Source organism: Dendropsophus ebraccatus, chromosome 6 (assembly GCF_027789765.1).
Source record: "Dendropsophus ebraccatus isolate aDenEbr1 chromosome 6, aDenEbr1.pat, whole genome shotgun sequence".
Classification (NCBI taxonomy): domain Eukaryota; kingdom Metazoa; phylum Chordata; class Amphibia; order Anura; family Hylidae; genus Dendropsophus; species Dendropsophus ebraccatus.
In genome coordinates, this window is record NC_091459.1 from 25,127,154 (window position 1) to 25,145,430 (window position 18,277).

General features: G+C 49.0%; 1 protein-coding gene across 11 annotated transcripts in view; it reads right to left on the reverse strand.

Annotated features, from left to right (window-relative positions):
- SNAP91 (synaptosome associated protein 91) overlaps positions 1-14,785 on the reverse strand; it is a 92,423-nt gene extending 77,638 nt beyond the window's left edge. For 10 of the 11 annotated variants that reach the window (XM_069973529.1, XM_069973524.1, XM_069973522.1 and 7 more), the window contains exons 1-2: positions 14,721-14,785; positions 14,366-14,503 (exon numbers count right to left, since the gene is read on the reverse strand). In XM_069973529.1, coding sequence (XP_069829630.1) covers positions 14,366-14,495 — 130 coding nt within the window. In that variant the 5' untranslated portion in view covers positions 14,496-14,503; positions 14,721-14,785. Of the gene's footprint in view, positions 1-14,365; positions 14,504-14,720 lie in introns of those variants that run through there. The other variant, XM_069973531.1, reaches the window with a different exon arrangement.
- Between the last annotated feature and the right edge of the window lie 3,492 nt (positions 14,786-18,277).

Consider the following 18,277-nt stretch of genomic DNA (forward strand, 5'->3'; position numbering starts at 1 on the left):
CGCTGCTGGAATTGGGGAGGTGAGTGGACGTCTTTTCCCTCAGCCACCTCCTCCCCGGTCCCAGCGAAAAAGTGCCCCCCCCCGGAGTACCCCTTTAAGCCCCTATTACATGGGGCAACTGTGAGGAGCAAACGAATGCCGACCACTCAGGTAAGCGTGATGTTTGCCCCTTATTTCCCGCTCGCTGCCACCACCATTACACTCGGCGGCAGTGAGCGGGTGAGAGCCGGGGGGGGTGGCATTATTCATGTCGGCTGATTGTTGTGTTCTATAAGGGTGGGTTCATACTGAGGATGTCACTTCTTTCGGCAGATAGCGGAATACGTCAGCCCGTAGAATGGTGTCCATGGAGCCGGCGTAAAGGTGCGCAGCCGTGCGCGCGGAATACTGCGGAATTCCGCGGACATTATCCGCAAGAATTCTTCAGTATGAACCCACCCTTACACAAGACAATTATCGGCCGTAACGACAGCTATTGCGAACGACCTGAAATCGTTCACCCATTTACATGAAACGATGATCGTTACTTATGATCGTTCTTGCGGTCGTCTTGTTGTTGCTATTGCGTTCGTCGCTACTGCAAACGGCGTCTTATTCCATGCGAATCCAGGTCTTATTAAGCAATCAACGATTTCTCGTTAGTCGTTTAATGGTTAACTGCTATTCAACCGAACGATTACCACTTCGTTCCGAAAGATTTAGCGATTATTCAAACGATAATCGTCCCATGGACTAGAGCCCTATGAGGTGTTCACAAAATCTATTGTGCCTGGTGAACAAAGAAGCAAGTCTAGTGATCCACAGTAGTAGCAGGTCACTCACAGTGCACAATTCTAGTGCTTTCTCCCCTGACATTTCCTTCCATTGTCTTCCTTGAATAATAATTAAGGACCAATTAAGAAAACACTAGTCTCCAAGGAAATCAGACGCTCTCTGTAACATCTGGCCCAATAATAATGCAGGAAGGGAATGACAAGCAAAGACCTGAGAAGCCAAGAGAGAAGAAAAGAGAGAGCCGTATGGTTGTGTATGTTTTGTGTCATTCTCCGGGTTATGTGATTAGTAGTAACACGTGACACTCTCTGAGCTCTTAGTAATGCACAGTTATTATATTATTACATTAGCGGGGATATCATCCTAACAACTTCTGACGGGAGACGCATCAGCGACATTTTTTCAATTAACAACTCGGTAAAACAAAAGCTGACGTGGTAAAGACAAGCAGTGCAGGACTTCATGGGGTTAAAGAGGAGGTACAACACCTTGCAAACTGTGTTTACACTTATTGTCACCAGAAAAAACAACGCAAAATGTTTTAAGGCTATATTACTCGAAGGGATTATCAATTCCAATTAGCGACCATTACAGACGATAATCGCTTTGTGTAATAAAAGGTCACCTAAATGTTAAAATAAAATAAAAAAAATTTAAAAAGCGATGTACCTGATAGTAAATTAGATTTAAATTCATTCCTGTCTTTGGCTTCAAAACCAGCATAAAAATCTGAGCATGTGAACACACCCAAAGCTAGTGTTCTCAGCTAACCTAATGTGCAAATAGTTGACCATGTTGAAAGGTTAGGTATGGAGAAAAAGTTGCCGGCTTGGGGCCTTTTCTCTTATGGCCGGAGAGGAGGTGGATGAGGGAACGACGTCCCCTTATCTTCCGTGGTTCCAGTGCTGGGTCCCAGATCGCGCCGCCCGGCCGCTTCCTGGCTAAGCGGACCTGAAATGTCACATCTCAAGCCTGCGTCAGAGACCAGGAAGTGGCCGGGCAGCGCGGACCGGAGTGGCACACTCCAGGACCCAGCGCTGGAACCAGGGAGGTAAGGGGACGTTGTTGCCCTCCTCCACCTTCTCCCTGGCCATAGGTGAAAAGGCTCCCGAGGCCAGGAGTACCTCTTTAAGGGTGCGTTCACACCTACAGGATCCGCAACGGATTTTCATGCTGCAAGTTTGCAGCAAAATCAGCTGCGGATCCTGTACTGTGAAGCTCAATGGGTTGTTTAAGGGGTTTAAGGGGGCCGGGGCTGTAAGCTGAGGGCGGCCGGCGGCGCAGGGGTTAAAAGGGCCGGGTCCAATGCAGGCAGCGTGTATGGGACCCATTGAGCTTCACAGTACAGGATCCGCAGCTGATTTCACTGCAAACTTGCAGCATGAAAATCCGCTGCGGATCCTGTAGGTGTGAACGCACCCTTAGAGTACAAACCCAGTTGCCGGATCCGCAGCGAGTTCCTTTGCTGCGTATTTGCCGCGAGACTCGCTGGGGATACCGGCCCTATACTTTCAATGCCAAACAAACTCGTAGCAGGGATGTTCATCCCTGCTGCGAGTTTGTCCGCAGCCTGCCCCGTTAACCCCCTGCCGGCTGGACACTATACATTACTGGGTCCTCGCTCCTGCTTGCTTCGGCGGTTCCCGGCACATCCCGCTCGGCCAATCAGTGCGCTGTCCTGCCGCAGCGCACCGATTGGCCGAGCGGGACGTGCAGACACCAGGAGCCCCGAAGCAACCAGGAGCGGGGACCAGGTAATGTATAGTGTCCAGCCGGCAGGGGGTTAATGGGGCGGGCTGCGGACAAACTTGCAGCAGGGATGAACATCCCTGCTACGAGTTTGTCTGGCATTGAAAGTATAGGGCCGGTATCCGCAGCGAGTCTCGCTGCAAATACGCAGCGGATCCGGCAAGTGGGTTTGTACCCTAAAGCTTTATTAAACAGGAATAGTTGCCCGTCTGTTAATAATGCTGGAATGGTTGTTCGGGAACAAATTTATATTTTAAGTTGAGGGCCCACTGTACAGAGCCGTAACTGTCCTTTAGTTTTTTCTAGTTTCTCTTCTCTTGTGGATAATGTCCAGTTTATTAAAAATGGCGACTGTCACATTACTACAGATACAACCCATTCCAGCACACAGCGGGACGCTCTACATTAGACACAATGGGGAAGATTAATCAAACATGGTGTAAAGTGAAACTGGCTCAGTTGCCCCTAGCAACCAATCAGATTCCACCTTTCATTTTCCAAAGAGTCTGTGAGGAATGAAAGGTGGAATCTGATTGGTTGCTGGGGGCAACTGGGCCAGTTTCACTTTACACCATGTCTGATAAATCTCCCCCAATGAACGGACATAAACCATCCTTTCATCCTCAGTTTTATCTTCTTAATGGCAGAATTGAAAAAAATAAATAAATTTAATCAGAATTCTATTGTGCCACACATTTACTCATGTTATAATACATGTCACTTTTTAATTGATAAGTCATGCCTTAGTTTAGGCAAAACCACTATGCTCTCAGAATTCTCTCTTGTGTAAAAATGTTGAAGGTGGCAGAACTCATTGTACCACTAAGGCCTGTTCGCACTACGGAATAGGCGGCTAAATTCCATGCAGACTCTGCGCCGAATCCTGCCTGCTATCTCGCGTGCAGAAATGTTCTCAGGCTGAATAATAGATGACCACGCATGCACCATCTAGTGAATAGAGAGCGCATGCATAAGACTTCAGCAAAGATTGAAGAACAAGACATCCTCTGGGGGCCAAAGTTAAATTGAATGTACCACTAGGCCAGGGCCGTCTTACTCATTGGGCATGGTAGGCGGCTGCCCGGGGGCCCTTGCATCCTAGGGGGCCCCTACCCGCTGTGACATACCCGTATTTTTCGCTTTATAAGACACACTTTTTTTCCTCCCAAAGTGGGAGGAAAAACTAAGTGCGTCCTATAAAGCGAAGACTGCTCCCAAGCAGTGCCAAGCACCGCAAGGAAGCCGTCCCGCCCACCCCCTCTATTGCCGCTCACTATGCATTGCTGGGGGGCCCAACTCGCACCTCTGCCCAGGGGCCCATAATGCTGTTAAGACGGCCCTGACTAAGGCTAATAGTTATATCCCCTGGCCGGCACTGGTGCAGAGATATTTCAAATTGCCACCCATTTCCCGATATCTGCGTCCATTTCTTAATATGCAAATAGGGGTGCTCTATGCACTGGAGACAGGCCTGGCACCCAAGTATGCCAATATCCCCTCGACAACGCAGCCAGATTTGATTCTGAAGGGATATCGGTACGGTGGGGGGCACCAGGCCTGCCTCCAGTGCATAGAGCAACTCTATTTGCATCTGAAGAAAAGGGCACAGATAACGGGAACTGGGCAGAGTTTTGAAAAATGGACCACGCCACCAGGATCTCTGATGGCGCCAACCAGGTGATATTAAAAAAATAATTTACATAGCCTCAGTGGTACATTCTTTTTGTGGCATGATTTCTTGTAGGCACTTTCGGCAGTGGCCAGAGGTCAGCATGTACTCCGGAATCGGCCAGAACTTATTTGCGCAGATTCCGTAGTGTGAACCCACCCTCACACAGCGAGAGGGTAAATGCAGGGAGCTGCAGGAGGGACGAGACCATAGAAGATAGCAGCGGCCTGCTGCCACGGCTCCTGTTACTCGGAGCGACAGGCAGCAGATTGTTGCTATCCTTGTCATTTACCTTTCTACATGTTGAAAGACAATGATCAGCCAACATCATGTTGACTCTTCGTTGACTTATATTACACAAATTGATTATTGGCCGAAAATATCAGCCACCAGATACAGCCGATAATCGCTTCGTGTAATGGGGCCTTTAGGCTCTGTTATCCCCCATACAGCAAGCTGCAACGCACTGTGTGTTCGGACACCTTTCTAGCACAGCCAACAGTAACTATAAGCAGTTTGCACTACAGCGGCTCCTCTCTTGGTTTAAACCAGGCGAGTTAGTCTTCATTTCCCATGCACCCCATCTGTAAGCCTTGGGCACCCGTGATCCCCCTTCCCAATTCCCTGTTTGTCTTTCCTTTGGACCCATTTGGTAGCTACTAAACATTACAATACAAGAGCTTTTGGAGATGCTCCCACCCAGTCATCACAATTTGTCTCGAAAACAAGAGTCTCTTAAAATAGACAGTCACCTGAAATCGTTCACCATAATACACGGAATGATAGTAATTGGTTACAATGGTTTGTATACTCTCTACTCCTTCTGATCCCAGCAAATGAACGATGTGAGATGAATTTTCGTTAGTCATTTGAACATTGCCTGAATACACACATACGGGAATTATCATTCCACTGCGGATATGTATGCTGGCCCCTTTAATGCCCCGCAGCCCCCCGCCCGGTGCATACATTACCTGCTCGGCACCGCGGCTGTGTGCGAGGCAGCCACGACGCTGAGCAGGTAATGTATGCTCAGGGCGGGGGGCTGCGCGGCACATACTGGCATCGGAATGAAAATTCCGCTGTGGATATGTAACCCCATTCAACTTCACACTACCAGGATCCGCAGCGGATTTTGCTCCAAACTCGCAGTGTGAAATCCGCTGCGGGTCCAGTACGTGTGAAGCTACCCTTAAAGTCAAACGATTTTTTGCATGATAATCTTTCCATGTAATACTTTAGTTGGCCAAACCTGTGGCAGATTCGGCTGTCAATTGAAGATGTATGGGGCTTTCCCAAACTACTGATGACAGATGACATTGGTGGGGCTAGGGGGTTGAGCACAATGGAAAATCATCACCCAACCCTTTTGCTCTGCAGCCTACCCCTTCCCTCCCCATAGAATGCTTGTCTGTGCCAAATGTTCCTGTATATGGACAAGAGTGGCAATAGGTGGGAGAAAGAACCGACGTCCGGACAATTATTCGGCTTTCAGTTATTAAAAGTGTATAGGGGCCTTTAGTGCTACAGTACTGGCACGGCTGTGTTAGTACATAACGCAGAGTTGTAACTGTTTTGGAGCTCACTGTATCAGAATGAATTATGATGCCGGGAGTTCTGACACTCAGTCTGTGCCATACAGGCTACCTACGGACCATCTACACGGAAGGTGGATTCATGGTCAACAAATATAAATTTTGCTGCCATAGGAACATTTGTATATTAATATACTGTGGTTGAAACATTGTTAAAGCGACTCTCTACCCACTGTCCCCCCCCTCTCCCCTCAACTACTTATACCTGTTTGTAGCTTATGTGAAGTCCATTCTTCTATTATGTTTGTCCATGCTGGTTGAGCTTTCGTTCGGCTGCAAAACAAACTTTAGTTGAGAAGATGGTGTTTCTAAAAGGTGGGACAGAGAGCGTTCGTGCCTAGGTGAAGCGCCGCCTGTGTGGTCTTGGTCTGCATCTCCCCCTCCTCTCATTCCGCCCTCTGTCCGCCCTCACAGGACACATTGTTATTGCGCCTGCGCCGTTGCCGCGACAGTGCGGGTCACGCTGCACGTCATCCACGCCCTGTGTTAGCGATACACTTGTGCCTGCCTCCCGTGGTCGTCTGAGCTGCCTCCCTTGTCTGTCTACGGCCCCCCGCTTGTGCTCTTTCTGTCCGTGTCCTGAGTCCTCTTGTCAGCTTCGGCCATAGCAAATGTGCCCCACGCAGGAGCAATGGCGCTTTAGACTGGGCGGAGAAGACCGGTCGCGTCACTGCGCCTGCGTGGGATACATTCAATACAGCAAAGAGAAGAGGACTCAGGACACGGACAGGAAGAGCGTAAGCGGGGGGGCGTGTTGGCCGTAGACAGACATGGGAGCCGGTGCAGGGACAATGGGAGGCGGCTCAGACAAATATGGGAGGCGAGGCAGGCACAAGCGCATCGCTAACACAGGGCATGGACGATGCGCAGCGTGACCCGTCACGGCGACGGCGCAGGTGCAATAACAACGTGTCCTGTTAGGGGGCGGAATGAAAGGAGGGGGAGACGCAGACCAAGACCACACAGGCGGCGCTTCACCTGGGCATAAACGCTCTCAGCCCGCCTCTTAGACACACCATCGCCTCAACTAAAGTTTGTCTTTCAGCCGAACCAAAGCTCAACCAGCGTGGACAAACATAACAGAAGAATTGACTTCGCATAAGCTACAAACAGGTATAAGTAGTTGGGGGGGGAGGCAATGGGTACAGAGTCGCTTTAAGGCTACCCTAAAAACAAACATGAAATACAGTAAAAATTCATAGGTTTCTCTAAAACGCTATCACTCCTATCTACTGATCCTAAAACACTGTAGGTGTGAGAGGTAACATTGTGGCAGCACCAGACAATCCTGGGAACTAGGGAATTGCAGGAAGAATAAACATCCCTATGACGTGACTGTCTCCCAGTGGTCTATATATACCTGGAGCTGCCCCTGGGAAGTGTGCTCCCTACAGACTTCTCCATACCAGAGTCTATACTATTACCTTCCTATTCTATAATAAGAATATTACCTCTCTAAGGCGAGGCTCACGCTGTATTTATGGTGCAGTTCACATTTACGTTTCACAATAATGGCTTTAGCGCAAATCCCCGATCATGAGGTCACATCTAGTGCTATGAAATATAGGCAGCAGTTTCATGTCTCCTCCATCTAGTGTGAAGGATGTGCTGGGGACCTAGTGAGACAGTCAGAATCATCTAGAGACACTGACATTACTAGTAGGATCATGATGTAAATTTAGTGCAACACAATAAAACACACCTGAGGACACATCGGTGTGTAGCCATGATATACGGCCTGTATGTTGGTCACACATCATGTCTCTGTGAATGAGGCTCCCAAACGGTAAGTGGATATGTGGAAAAGACCTTACAGGAAGGTCCCCCCCAAGTATTTTACATTGCAGAATAATTCACACACACAAAAAAAAAAAAAAAATCACAGATATGCTACATATGGCTATGTTCACACAACGTGAACGTTCGGTGACGGCACGGAACGGCCAGTCTCAGCCCGGATCATCCCGGCCGGGTGATCTTTCCGGCCGCCGAGCTCTGATGCGAGTGCATCAGCGCGTACCCGCATCAGAGCTTCCCATAGCCCACAGTGAAGCAAGCGGCCAGAGCGGCTCGCTTCACTGTGTGAACTGACAGGGCTTTCTACGGCCGGAATTCACCGAATTCCGGCAGCAGTAAAATGACATGTCAGTTTTTTCAGGCGCCGCACAGATCCCGTCCAGAGCGTATACAATGTTTGTACGCTCCGGCCGGGATCCCATTGAAAATAAGGCTATGTTCCACCACTCAAAACAACGGCCATAGTTTTACGTAGTGTGAACATAGCCTATAAGTGCGTTTGTTTAAAGGGGTCCAGCAAAAATCATATTTCTTTCAAATCAACTGATTTCAGAAAATTATACAGATTTGTAATTTACTTACAGGAAGTGGTAAATTTTTTCAGTCTGACACAGTGCTCTCTGCTGCCACCTCTGTCCATGTCAGGAACTGTCCAGAGCAGTAGCAAATCCCCATAGAAAACCTCTCCTGCTCTGGACAGTTCCTGACATGGACAGAGATGTCAGCAGAGAGCACTGGTTCAGACTGGAAAGAATACACCACTTCCTGCAGGACATACAGCAGTTGATAAGAGCTGGAAGAAATTAGATTTTAAAATAGAAGTAAATTACATATCTATATAACTGACTTTTCCATACTTGCAGCAGGATGACTGGGAAGGTATCCACATTGGATTTCACTGCGAATTCGCAGTGTGAAATCTGCTGCGGATACCATAGTATGTGTGAACCTACCCTAACCCTGTGAAGATGCACTTTTTTTTTTTTAAGTGAACGTACCAGATAAATCCACATATTAAAAGGTGTTATCCAAAAGTAGAAAAACAGCACTCTCCCAAAAACAGCACCACTCTGATCTCCAATTTAGGTGGGAATTTGCAAGTAAGCTCCATTCAATTTAATGGAACAGAATTGCAAAACCTCACCACAGGGGAGGTGCTGTTTCAGGAAGAAAGCAGCAATGTTTTTCTAAGTTTTTCTAAGGAATCCACAGCTCGATTCCTGTGATCTGCACAGTTATGCTCAGCCAATCGCGGCTGAGCATCGGATGACGCTGCAGAGGGCGGCCTGCATTCGGGACAGTCGGAGCTGTTCGCCGTCCGTCCGAAGAAGAAGTCACTGACTGAAGATCGGAGACGGGGGTCGGCACGTAACAGGTATGTATAGCGCACCACTCTTCCGGGTACACGGGCGGGGGTGGTGGGACACGGGAAGGGGGCGATTCACAGACATAACATACATTACAAAGTTGTATAACTTTGTAATGTGTGTTATTCTGTGAATAATTCCTTACTGCCGCACTACCCCTTTAACATAAGTTGATTTTCTGATGACACATTCCCTTTAAGGCTAGCTTCACACGTACAGGATCAGTAGCAAATTTGATCTAAATAACTGAACACAGCATCAGCTACCCTAAAGGGGTTATCCATCATTCGTAAAAACATGGCCACTTTCTTCCAAAGACAGCACCACTCTTGTCTCCATTTCAGGTACGGTTGGCATTTAAAGAGGACCTGTCACCTGCAGAGCCCGGCCGACCCCCCCGCTAGAGACCCTTATACTTACACCGTGCACGAAGTCCCGCTCCTGCCGCCAAGATACCCCCATCTGAAGCCTGGCACACTTATCAGAAATGAGTCAGACGCTCATAGAGAATGACGGCTCCAGTCATTCTCTTTGAGCGTCGGACTCATCTCTGATACATGCACGCCGGGCTTCAGACGGGGATATCTTAGCGGCGGGAGCGGCTCCAGGAGCGGGACTTCGTGGACAGCGTAAGTATAAGGGTCTCTAGCGAGGGGTCGGCCGGGCTCTCTGCCCCGGCACGGGGGGGGGGGGGGGGGGGGTGACAGGTTCCCTTTAAGCTCCATTCACTTCAATGGAACTGAGTTACAAGACCTACACCCAAACTAGAGACAAGAGTGGTACTGTCTGTGGAAGAAAGTTGCTGGATAACCCCTTTAACAGGAAAATGTTAAGTATTCCACATGTGCTACCATATGTTACCATGAACTGGCTTTGGGGCATACAGCAGAGCTCGGAAAGGGAGGAGCCACATTTTTAGTCTGGTTTTAGTACATCATGCCAAATATACACGACCCGCGAGATACCAGTACAGTGAGATTCCCCAGCAAGTGACCCCCATTTTGTTAACTGCATTTCATAGTATTAAAATATAAACAGCGTTGTAAGGAAACCAAAGGCTATAATAAGGTAGAAAAAAAAAAACGAAACTTTTTATACTGACCACAGGACCTCTTACCACTCCCTGCTTTGACATTTTCCTGAGAAATTACTAATATTAATAACAAATCTGTTCACTACATGTGAATATAGCCCAACCTGACAAATCATAAAGGAGTTTGGAACAGGATGGTTTTCTTCAGGCCTTATCCTCATTTCAGAATGGCAAAAGACTAAATGTTCCGGCATCATCTCCTTGGCCAATGCAGATTCATCACTGAATATCACTTTCATCCAATCCTCCACACTCCATTATTGCTTCTTTTTAGACCAATATAATCTTGTTTTCTACTGTTTAGTTTTTAAAGGGGTACTCCAGTGGGGAAAAAAAAAAGTTTTCAAATTAAGTTATACAGATTTGTAATTTACTTCTATTTAAGTACTTCCAGTACTTATCAGCTGCTGTATAACCTGCAGGATTCTTTCCAGTCTGACTTTCAGTCTTTCCCTCTGCTGCCTCCTGTGTCCATGTCAGGAACTGTCCAGAGCAGCAGCAAATCCTCTTCTGCTCTGGACAGTTTCTGACATGGACACAGGAGGCAGCAGAGGGCACTGAGTCAGACAGGAAAGAATCCTGCAGGTTATACAGCAGCTGATAAGTACTATAAGGCTGTAGATTTTTAATTACAGGTAATTTACAAGTCTGAATAACTTTCGGTTCGGTATGGCAAGTACGGTGATCCCATAATTTTTACCAGGGGTTATAATATCTATACAAATACTATATAGGCTATATTTTGGCTGTTTTCTTTAGATTTTTAGAGTTTTAACTGAACTCTAAAAATCTAAAGAAAACAGCCAAAATATAGCCTATATAGATTGCCCTAACAATCATACTACTGGTTATAAGCCAAAGATAATAAACATTTATGTGTATTTACTATGGAAATATGCCTGTAAGCAACCAGGAACAGGGCAGCTCCATCACAGGCACTACCTTATGTCCGATAAACTAATCAGCCCCTTAAAGGGGTACTCCTGAGACATTTTTTTCCCCAAATCAACTGGTGTCAGAAAATTCTATACATTTGTAATTTTCTTTTATTTAAAAATCTCGTCTTCCCATACTTATCAGAAGCTGTATGTCCTGCAGAAAGTGTATTCTTTTCAGTCTGACACAGTGCTCTCTGCTGCCACCTCTACTGTCCTAAACAGTAGGGATTTTCTATGGGGATTTGCTGCTGCTCTGGACAGTTCCTGACATAGACAGAGGTGACAGCAGAGAGCACTGTGTCAGACTGGAAAGAATACACTTCAAGAATACTTCCTGCAGGGCATTGCTAGTGGATAATTACTTAAAGGGAACCTGTCTCCCGACTTAAAGGGAACCTGGCTCCCGACCCCCCTATACTTACCTAATCCCGCCGGGTCCCGCTTCTGGAGGTGGTCGGGTGATGAAGATCTCAGCCGCTGCAGCCCGGTGCGCGCGCTGAGAGAGGAGTCCAACGCTCATAGAGAATGACGGAGCGCTGGACTCTTCTGTCATTCTCTATGGGTGTTGGACTGGCAAGACTCGAAAAGGGTCGCAAGGTGCGGTCTGACGGATTCACAATGTCCGCAAATCGGAATAATTCGTTAGCATACCAATGCTTTGTCAGTCCACTGGTAAGGCTGTCTGGGAATTTCGGATGAAATAGGAATGAAGTCATTGGGGAATGCTGGGAGGTCAGGGGAAATTTGCGCATACAAGTATTCCAAATCCGCTTAGTGTGAGCGATAGGGCCTAAGACAGGACCTGAAAGGGTGGTGTCCGAGGTGGCCCACAGAAGGGAATTAGGGTGAATGGGAGCAATCCAAAGCTTCTCAATGATCATCCACTTTGAGTAAGCCCGCAATGCCGACCAGGCTGGGAGTTCGCTCATCTCTAATGATGACTAAAGCTTTCACTATGCTAGGCCTACATCCTGTTGGTTCTGTATTGCACAGTTTAGAGCAAGGGTAGGGAACCCTGCCTCTCCAGCTATTGCAAAACTACAACTCCCATCATGCCTGGACAGCCAAAGCTTCAGCTTAGAGTTGTAGTTTTGCAACAGTTAGAGAGCAAAGGTTCCCTACCCCTGGTTTAGAGGGTTCTTTAATGCCCCCTCACTACATACACAAGAAATACTTAAGAAACATACTAAAACATGGGACAATGCCTCAAGTATTTGTTTCTTAATATGCACATTGCAACCCTCGAAACAGAACATATATACATACACACTAGAACAGGGGTGGGGAACCCCCGGCCCGCATCCGGCCCCTGAGACCTCCCGATGCGGCCCACGGCTCCCCTGTGATGCGCGCCGCTCTGGAGGAGGAAGGAGCCGGCATACACAGCATCCTCCGGTGTCTGTGACAGCTGCCGGACACAGGAGGATGCTGTATATGCCGGCTTCTTCCTCAGCAGAGCGGCGCGTGTCTTCAGTCTCCTGCGGGCCGCGCGCGATGACGTCATTTCATCGCGCGCCGCCTGCAGGAAGAGACCGGCAGAGAGGACCTGGGACAGAAGAGGACATGGGCAGCGTGAGAGCGGAGGTAAGGTGAGTGGGATGTTTATTTTTTTTATTTGGGGGTTAACTAGGCCACCAGGGACATGCCTGATGGAGGGTTAACTAGGCCACCAGGGACATGCCTGATGGAGGGTTAACTAGGCCACCAGGGACATGCCTGATGGAGGGTTAACTAGGCCACCAGGGACATGCCTGATGGAGGGTTAACTAGGCCACCAGGGACATGCCTGATGGAGGGTTAACTAGGCCACCAGGGACATGCCTGATGGAGGGTTAACTAGGCCACCAGGGACATGCCTGATGGAGGGTTAACTAGGCCACCAGGGACATGCCTGATGGAGGGTTAACTAGGCCACCAGGGACATGCCTCATGGGGGTTAACTAGGCCACCAGGAACATGCCTGATGGAGGGTTAACTAGGCCACCAGGAACATGCCTGATGGAGGGTTAACTAGGCCACCAGGAAAATGCCTGATGGGGGTTAACTAGGCCACCAGGGACATGCCTGATGGGGGTTAACTAGGCCACAAGGGACATGCCTGATGGGGGTTAACTAGGCCACAAGGGACATGCCTGATGGAGGGTTAACTAGGCCACCAGGGACATGCCTGATGGAGGGTTAACTAGGCCACCAGGGACATGCCTGATGGAGGGTTAACTAGGCCACCAGGGACATGCCTGATGGGGGTTAACTAGGCCACCAGGAACATGCCTGATGGAGGGTTAACTAGGCCACCAGGAACATGCCTGATGGAGGGTTAACTAGGCCACCAGGAAAATGCCTGATGGGGGTTAACTAGGCCACAAGGGACATGCCTGATGGGGGTTAACTAGGCCACCAGGGACATGCCTGATGGGGGTTAACTAGGCCACCAGGGACATGCCTGATGGGGGTTAACTAGGCCTACCAGAGGCATCACTGGGGGGGGTTAACTAGGCTACCAGGGACATGACTTGGGGGTTAACTAGACTACAAGGGGCATCACTGGGGGGGGGGGGGTTAACTACAATAGCAGGGGCATCACTGGGGGTTAAGTACAATAGCAGGGGCACAATACTTTGCCTTGCCCCGGGTGCTGCAAACCCACGCTACTAACTGCCGCACGCGGCCCTCGAATGATTTTATTAATGCCCGACCGGCCGATTCCCCACCCCTGCACTAGAAGTTGAATTGAAACAATAATCCATAGTACTGGTATACATCAAACCTCCATTCACATATAAAGAATACCCCCTCCTCCACAGAAGACGCTACTGTCACCACACCGGTCTCTGTAACGTCTCAGAGGTCAATACAGCCAGGAGATAGCGTCCCCCAGGGGTCTCCGGGCTGCGGAGGATATGACATACAGAAGCAGGGGTGTGGTGGGTGACCATCACTAGACGAGTGCTATCTCTGCACAGGGCTCAGCACATCCTATATAGAAAAGGTTGAACGAAGGTCATAGAAAAACATGCCACAGGAATACATGTGTATGGGATGGCGGCACATACGGATACCCATATGGTGTCAGAATTGGATACAATAAGAGAAATCTGTGAGAAGCCAGAATGCACCGTGCACATATAATATAGAGGATGGCACATACAGGGGGCCATTTCCCTGATGTGGGTAGTATGCCAATAAGACATAGGCCTTGTCCTTAAAGTGGCAGCACGGCCTATGCTGTCCCTTTAAAGCCAACCATGACTGGATTACACCATATAGCTGAATGGAATCCAGCAATCGAGCATCTTGTGCCATTGCCTGTGATGAGACTGCTAGGATTCACACCCATCCCACCCCTGATGAGCCGCAGACATGACAGGCAGAAGGATGCTTACAGTCCAGGTGCTTCTTCTTGGGCCCCATCACCTCGTGAGTGGTCGCCTTGCATACTGCCCTGGCCACGGCAGAGCCCGTCACACTGTACTGGGCGGCAGCGATGCGATCCGTCAGCGTCTGGCCCGACATCTTCTCCCCTGTCACAAGAAACAAATCCACCAGCGTCAACGGAGCCCGTCACATCCCCGGCAATACACACACAATCATACAGCGACTAATACTGATGGGGCATAGGGAAACCCGATCATCCTCCTCCTCCTCCCTCCATGTATCCTGGATACTGCACAGCCCGCACACACCACCTGACAGCCTCCCAAATGGATGCACCCTCCACTACCGCTGCGTCTCATTCACCTGCTCAGATCTCCTATGGATCAGACCCCTCAGATGAACAGCGGCTGCAAAAGCGAGATCTTCTCCCTCACAATACAACACATCCTCCTCCTCCTCCACCTCCTCCCTGTTATCCTCCCTGGCAGCCTGGGATTAGAATATCACCGCCCCACCCCCCACCTGCACTCACATCGCTGCCTCTCAATTATTAAAGGCTGATGCCTGTGCCCAGGGTGCCCGAGTCCTGAGACCCTGCCAGGGGATGGCGGACTGTGCCCCTATATACAGGGGGTGGCAGCCTGTGCCCCTATATACAGGGGATGGCAGCCTGTGCCCCTATATACAGGGGATGGCCTGGCTATACAGGGGGATGGCAGCCTGTGCCCCTATATACAGGGGATGGCGGACTGTGCCCCTATATACAGGGGATGGCGGACTGTGCCCCTATATACAGGGGATGGCGGACTGTGCCCCTATATACAGGGGGTGGCAGCCTGTGCCCCTATATACAGGGGATGGCCTGGCTATATACAGGGGATGGCAGCCTGTGCCCCTATATACAGGGGATGACCTGGCTATACAGGGGGATGGCAGTCTGTGCCCCTATATACAGGGGATTACCTGCCTCCGTATACAGGGGGATGGCAGCATGTGCCCCTATATACAGGGGATGTCCTGGCTATACAGGGGGATGGCAGTCTGTGCCCCTATATACAGGGGATTACCTGCCTCCGTATACAGGGGGATGGCAGCATGTGCCCCTATATACAGGGGATGACCTGGCTATACAGGGGGATGGCAGCCTGTGCCCCTATATACAGGGGATGACCTGGCTATACAGGGGGATGGCAGCCTGTGCCCCTATATACAGGGGATGACCTGCTTTGGTATACAGAGAGATGGCAGCCTGTGCCCCTATATACAGGGGATGACCTGGCTATACAGGGGGATGGCAGCCTGTGCCCCTATATACAGGGGATGACCTGCTTTGGTATACAGAGAGATGGCAGCCTGTGCCCCTATATACAGGGGATGACCTGGCTATACAGGGGGATGGCAGCCTGTGCCCCTATATACAGGGGATGACCTGGCTATACAGGGGGATGGCAGCCTGTGCCCCTATATACAGGGGATGACCTGCCTCCGAATACAGTGGATGACTGCCTGTGCTCCTATTTACAGGGGATGACCTGGCTATACAAGGGGATGGCAGACTGTGCCCTTATATACAGGGGATGCCTTGCCTCAATAGAAAGAAGCATGCCAGCATGTGCTGTATACAGATGATGACCTGTTTCCTAGACAGAGAGATGACAGACTGTGTCCCTGTATACAGAGGACAACTTGCCTCCATATAAATGGGATGGCATGCACTATATGAGGGTGCAGATCAGGGGTGGGCCCAAGGGGATGTATAGTGTTACATCCTTTGTATATGTTTGCTACAGTGTATATACACCTAAATTCCTGGTATATGTATACGACAGTATACATAGTGTTAGATTCCTGGTATATGTATACTATAGTGTATGTAGCGCTACATTCATGATATATGTGTATATGTTGTTAGATCCCTGGTATATGTACAGTACAGTGTATATAGTGCTAGATGCCTGGTATATGTACAGTACAGTGTATATAGTGCTAGATCCCCGGTATATGTACAGTACAGTGTATATAGTGCTAGATGCCTGGTATATGTACAGTACAGTGTATATAGTGCTAGATCCCTGGTATATGTACAGTACAGTGTATATAGTGCTAGATGCCTGGTATATGTACAGTACAGTGTATATAGTGCCAAATCCCTGGTATATGTACAGTACATATACATACAAATAATAGACAAAGTAAACGTACCCGTCCTCGTGCCCTGTATCGCCGGTACCGGGTCCAGCTGACAGCCTTCAGCCTCCTGCAGCTCTTCCAGCTGTAATGTCACATACAGTACCTGCGATTACCTGCTCAGCCAATCAGTGACTGGGGCCGGACACTGCCATAGTCACTGACTGGCTATGCAGGCAATCATTCAGCTGGGCCGTGATGTTGCAGCTTGAAGAGACAGGTACGTGACCCGTATTCTAGCTGAAAATTACATCTGGCCGCCGCCAGCGTGACCCAAGAGCGAAGCAATGGGGGCATGAGGACTGGTAAGTTTACTTTATTATTTGCCCGCCCCCGTTGCCTTCCTCCCTTTTTTGAATTTCATAGGACTTCACCTTTAGGGTAGCTTCACACACACACACACACTGTATTGCAGCAGATTTTCTGCTGCGGATCCGCAGCAGATCGCAGCAGATTTGATCTAAATAACTAAACACAGCGTCAAATTTGCACCATCAAATCTGCTTCGGATCTGCTGCGTATCTGCTGCGGATCCTGTACGTGTGAATGCACCCTTAAAGGAGAAGTCCAGCCTAAAGTATTTTTTAATATGTTATTAATATGTAATTACTAATGTATATTAATTATGAGAAATGCACATATAGTGCTATTTCGCTTAATTTAGTAGATCAGGTTCTTCAGATTCTGTAAAAAACAGTGAAGTCACAAATCAGGTGTAATTCATATGGAGTGTCCAGCAGGGGGCGCACTATATGTAGAAGTCTAGGGAACTGTATTGTCTATACAACTGTATGCAATATAGTGTTAAGAGTACAGTACAGTATCTTTTATTGATGTAATACAGAGCAGGGAGGGAGAGAGGTGCCCCTGCATCTAACTACTTACCCCCTCCCTCCCTGCTTGGTGCTGTGGGACACATACACACTGTACTACTCCTCCCATCATGTGCTCATAGTATGAGCAGATGATGAGGGAGTAGTAAAAGGGCCGATCCCCATCACCAACCCCCCCCCCCCCCCGCCACACAACCATTCCCCCCTCCCCCCCCGTGCTGCCCTGACCCGTGCAGTATTAGCAGATGATGGGGGAGTAGTACCAGAGCCGATCCCCATCACCAACCCCCACCCCGGCGCCGCTGCACAGCACAGCTGTTCACAGCTGTTTACATCCCCTGCCATCCCGCCGACTCACCGCTGCCCCCGTGTCCTGCCGACTCGGTCCTCAGCTTGGGGCAGTAACCGGTACAGCAGGGACTGTGAACAGCTGTGCAGCGGCGCCGGGGGGGGTGATGATGGGAGTAGTAGTACAGTGTGTGTCTGTGTGTCCCACAGCACCGAGCTGGGAGGGAGGGGGTAGGTAGTTAGATGCACAGGCACCTTTCTCCCTCCCTGCTAAGTGCCGTCCATTTGGGGAGCAAGTGTCCGTGCTCCCCAAAGTATTCCATAAACGTATTCCATCAATAAAGGATAGTGTACTGTACTCTAACACTACATTACATACAGTTCCATAGACTTCTACATATAGTGCGTCCCCTGCTGGACACTCCATGTGAATTACACCTGATTTGTGATATCAAGGTTTTTTACAGAATCTGAAGCATGCCTGATCTACTAAATTAAGGGAAATAGCAGTATATGTGCATTTCCCATAATTAATGTACATTAGGAATTTATCTAACTTTCCATAAGTAATAACATATTAAAAAATATGTTTTGGCCGGAGTTGTCCTTTAA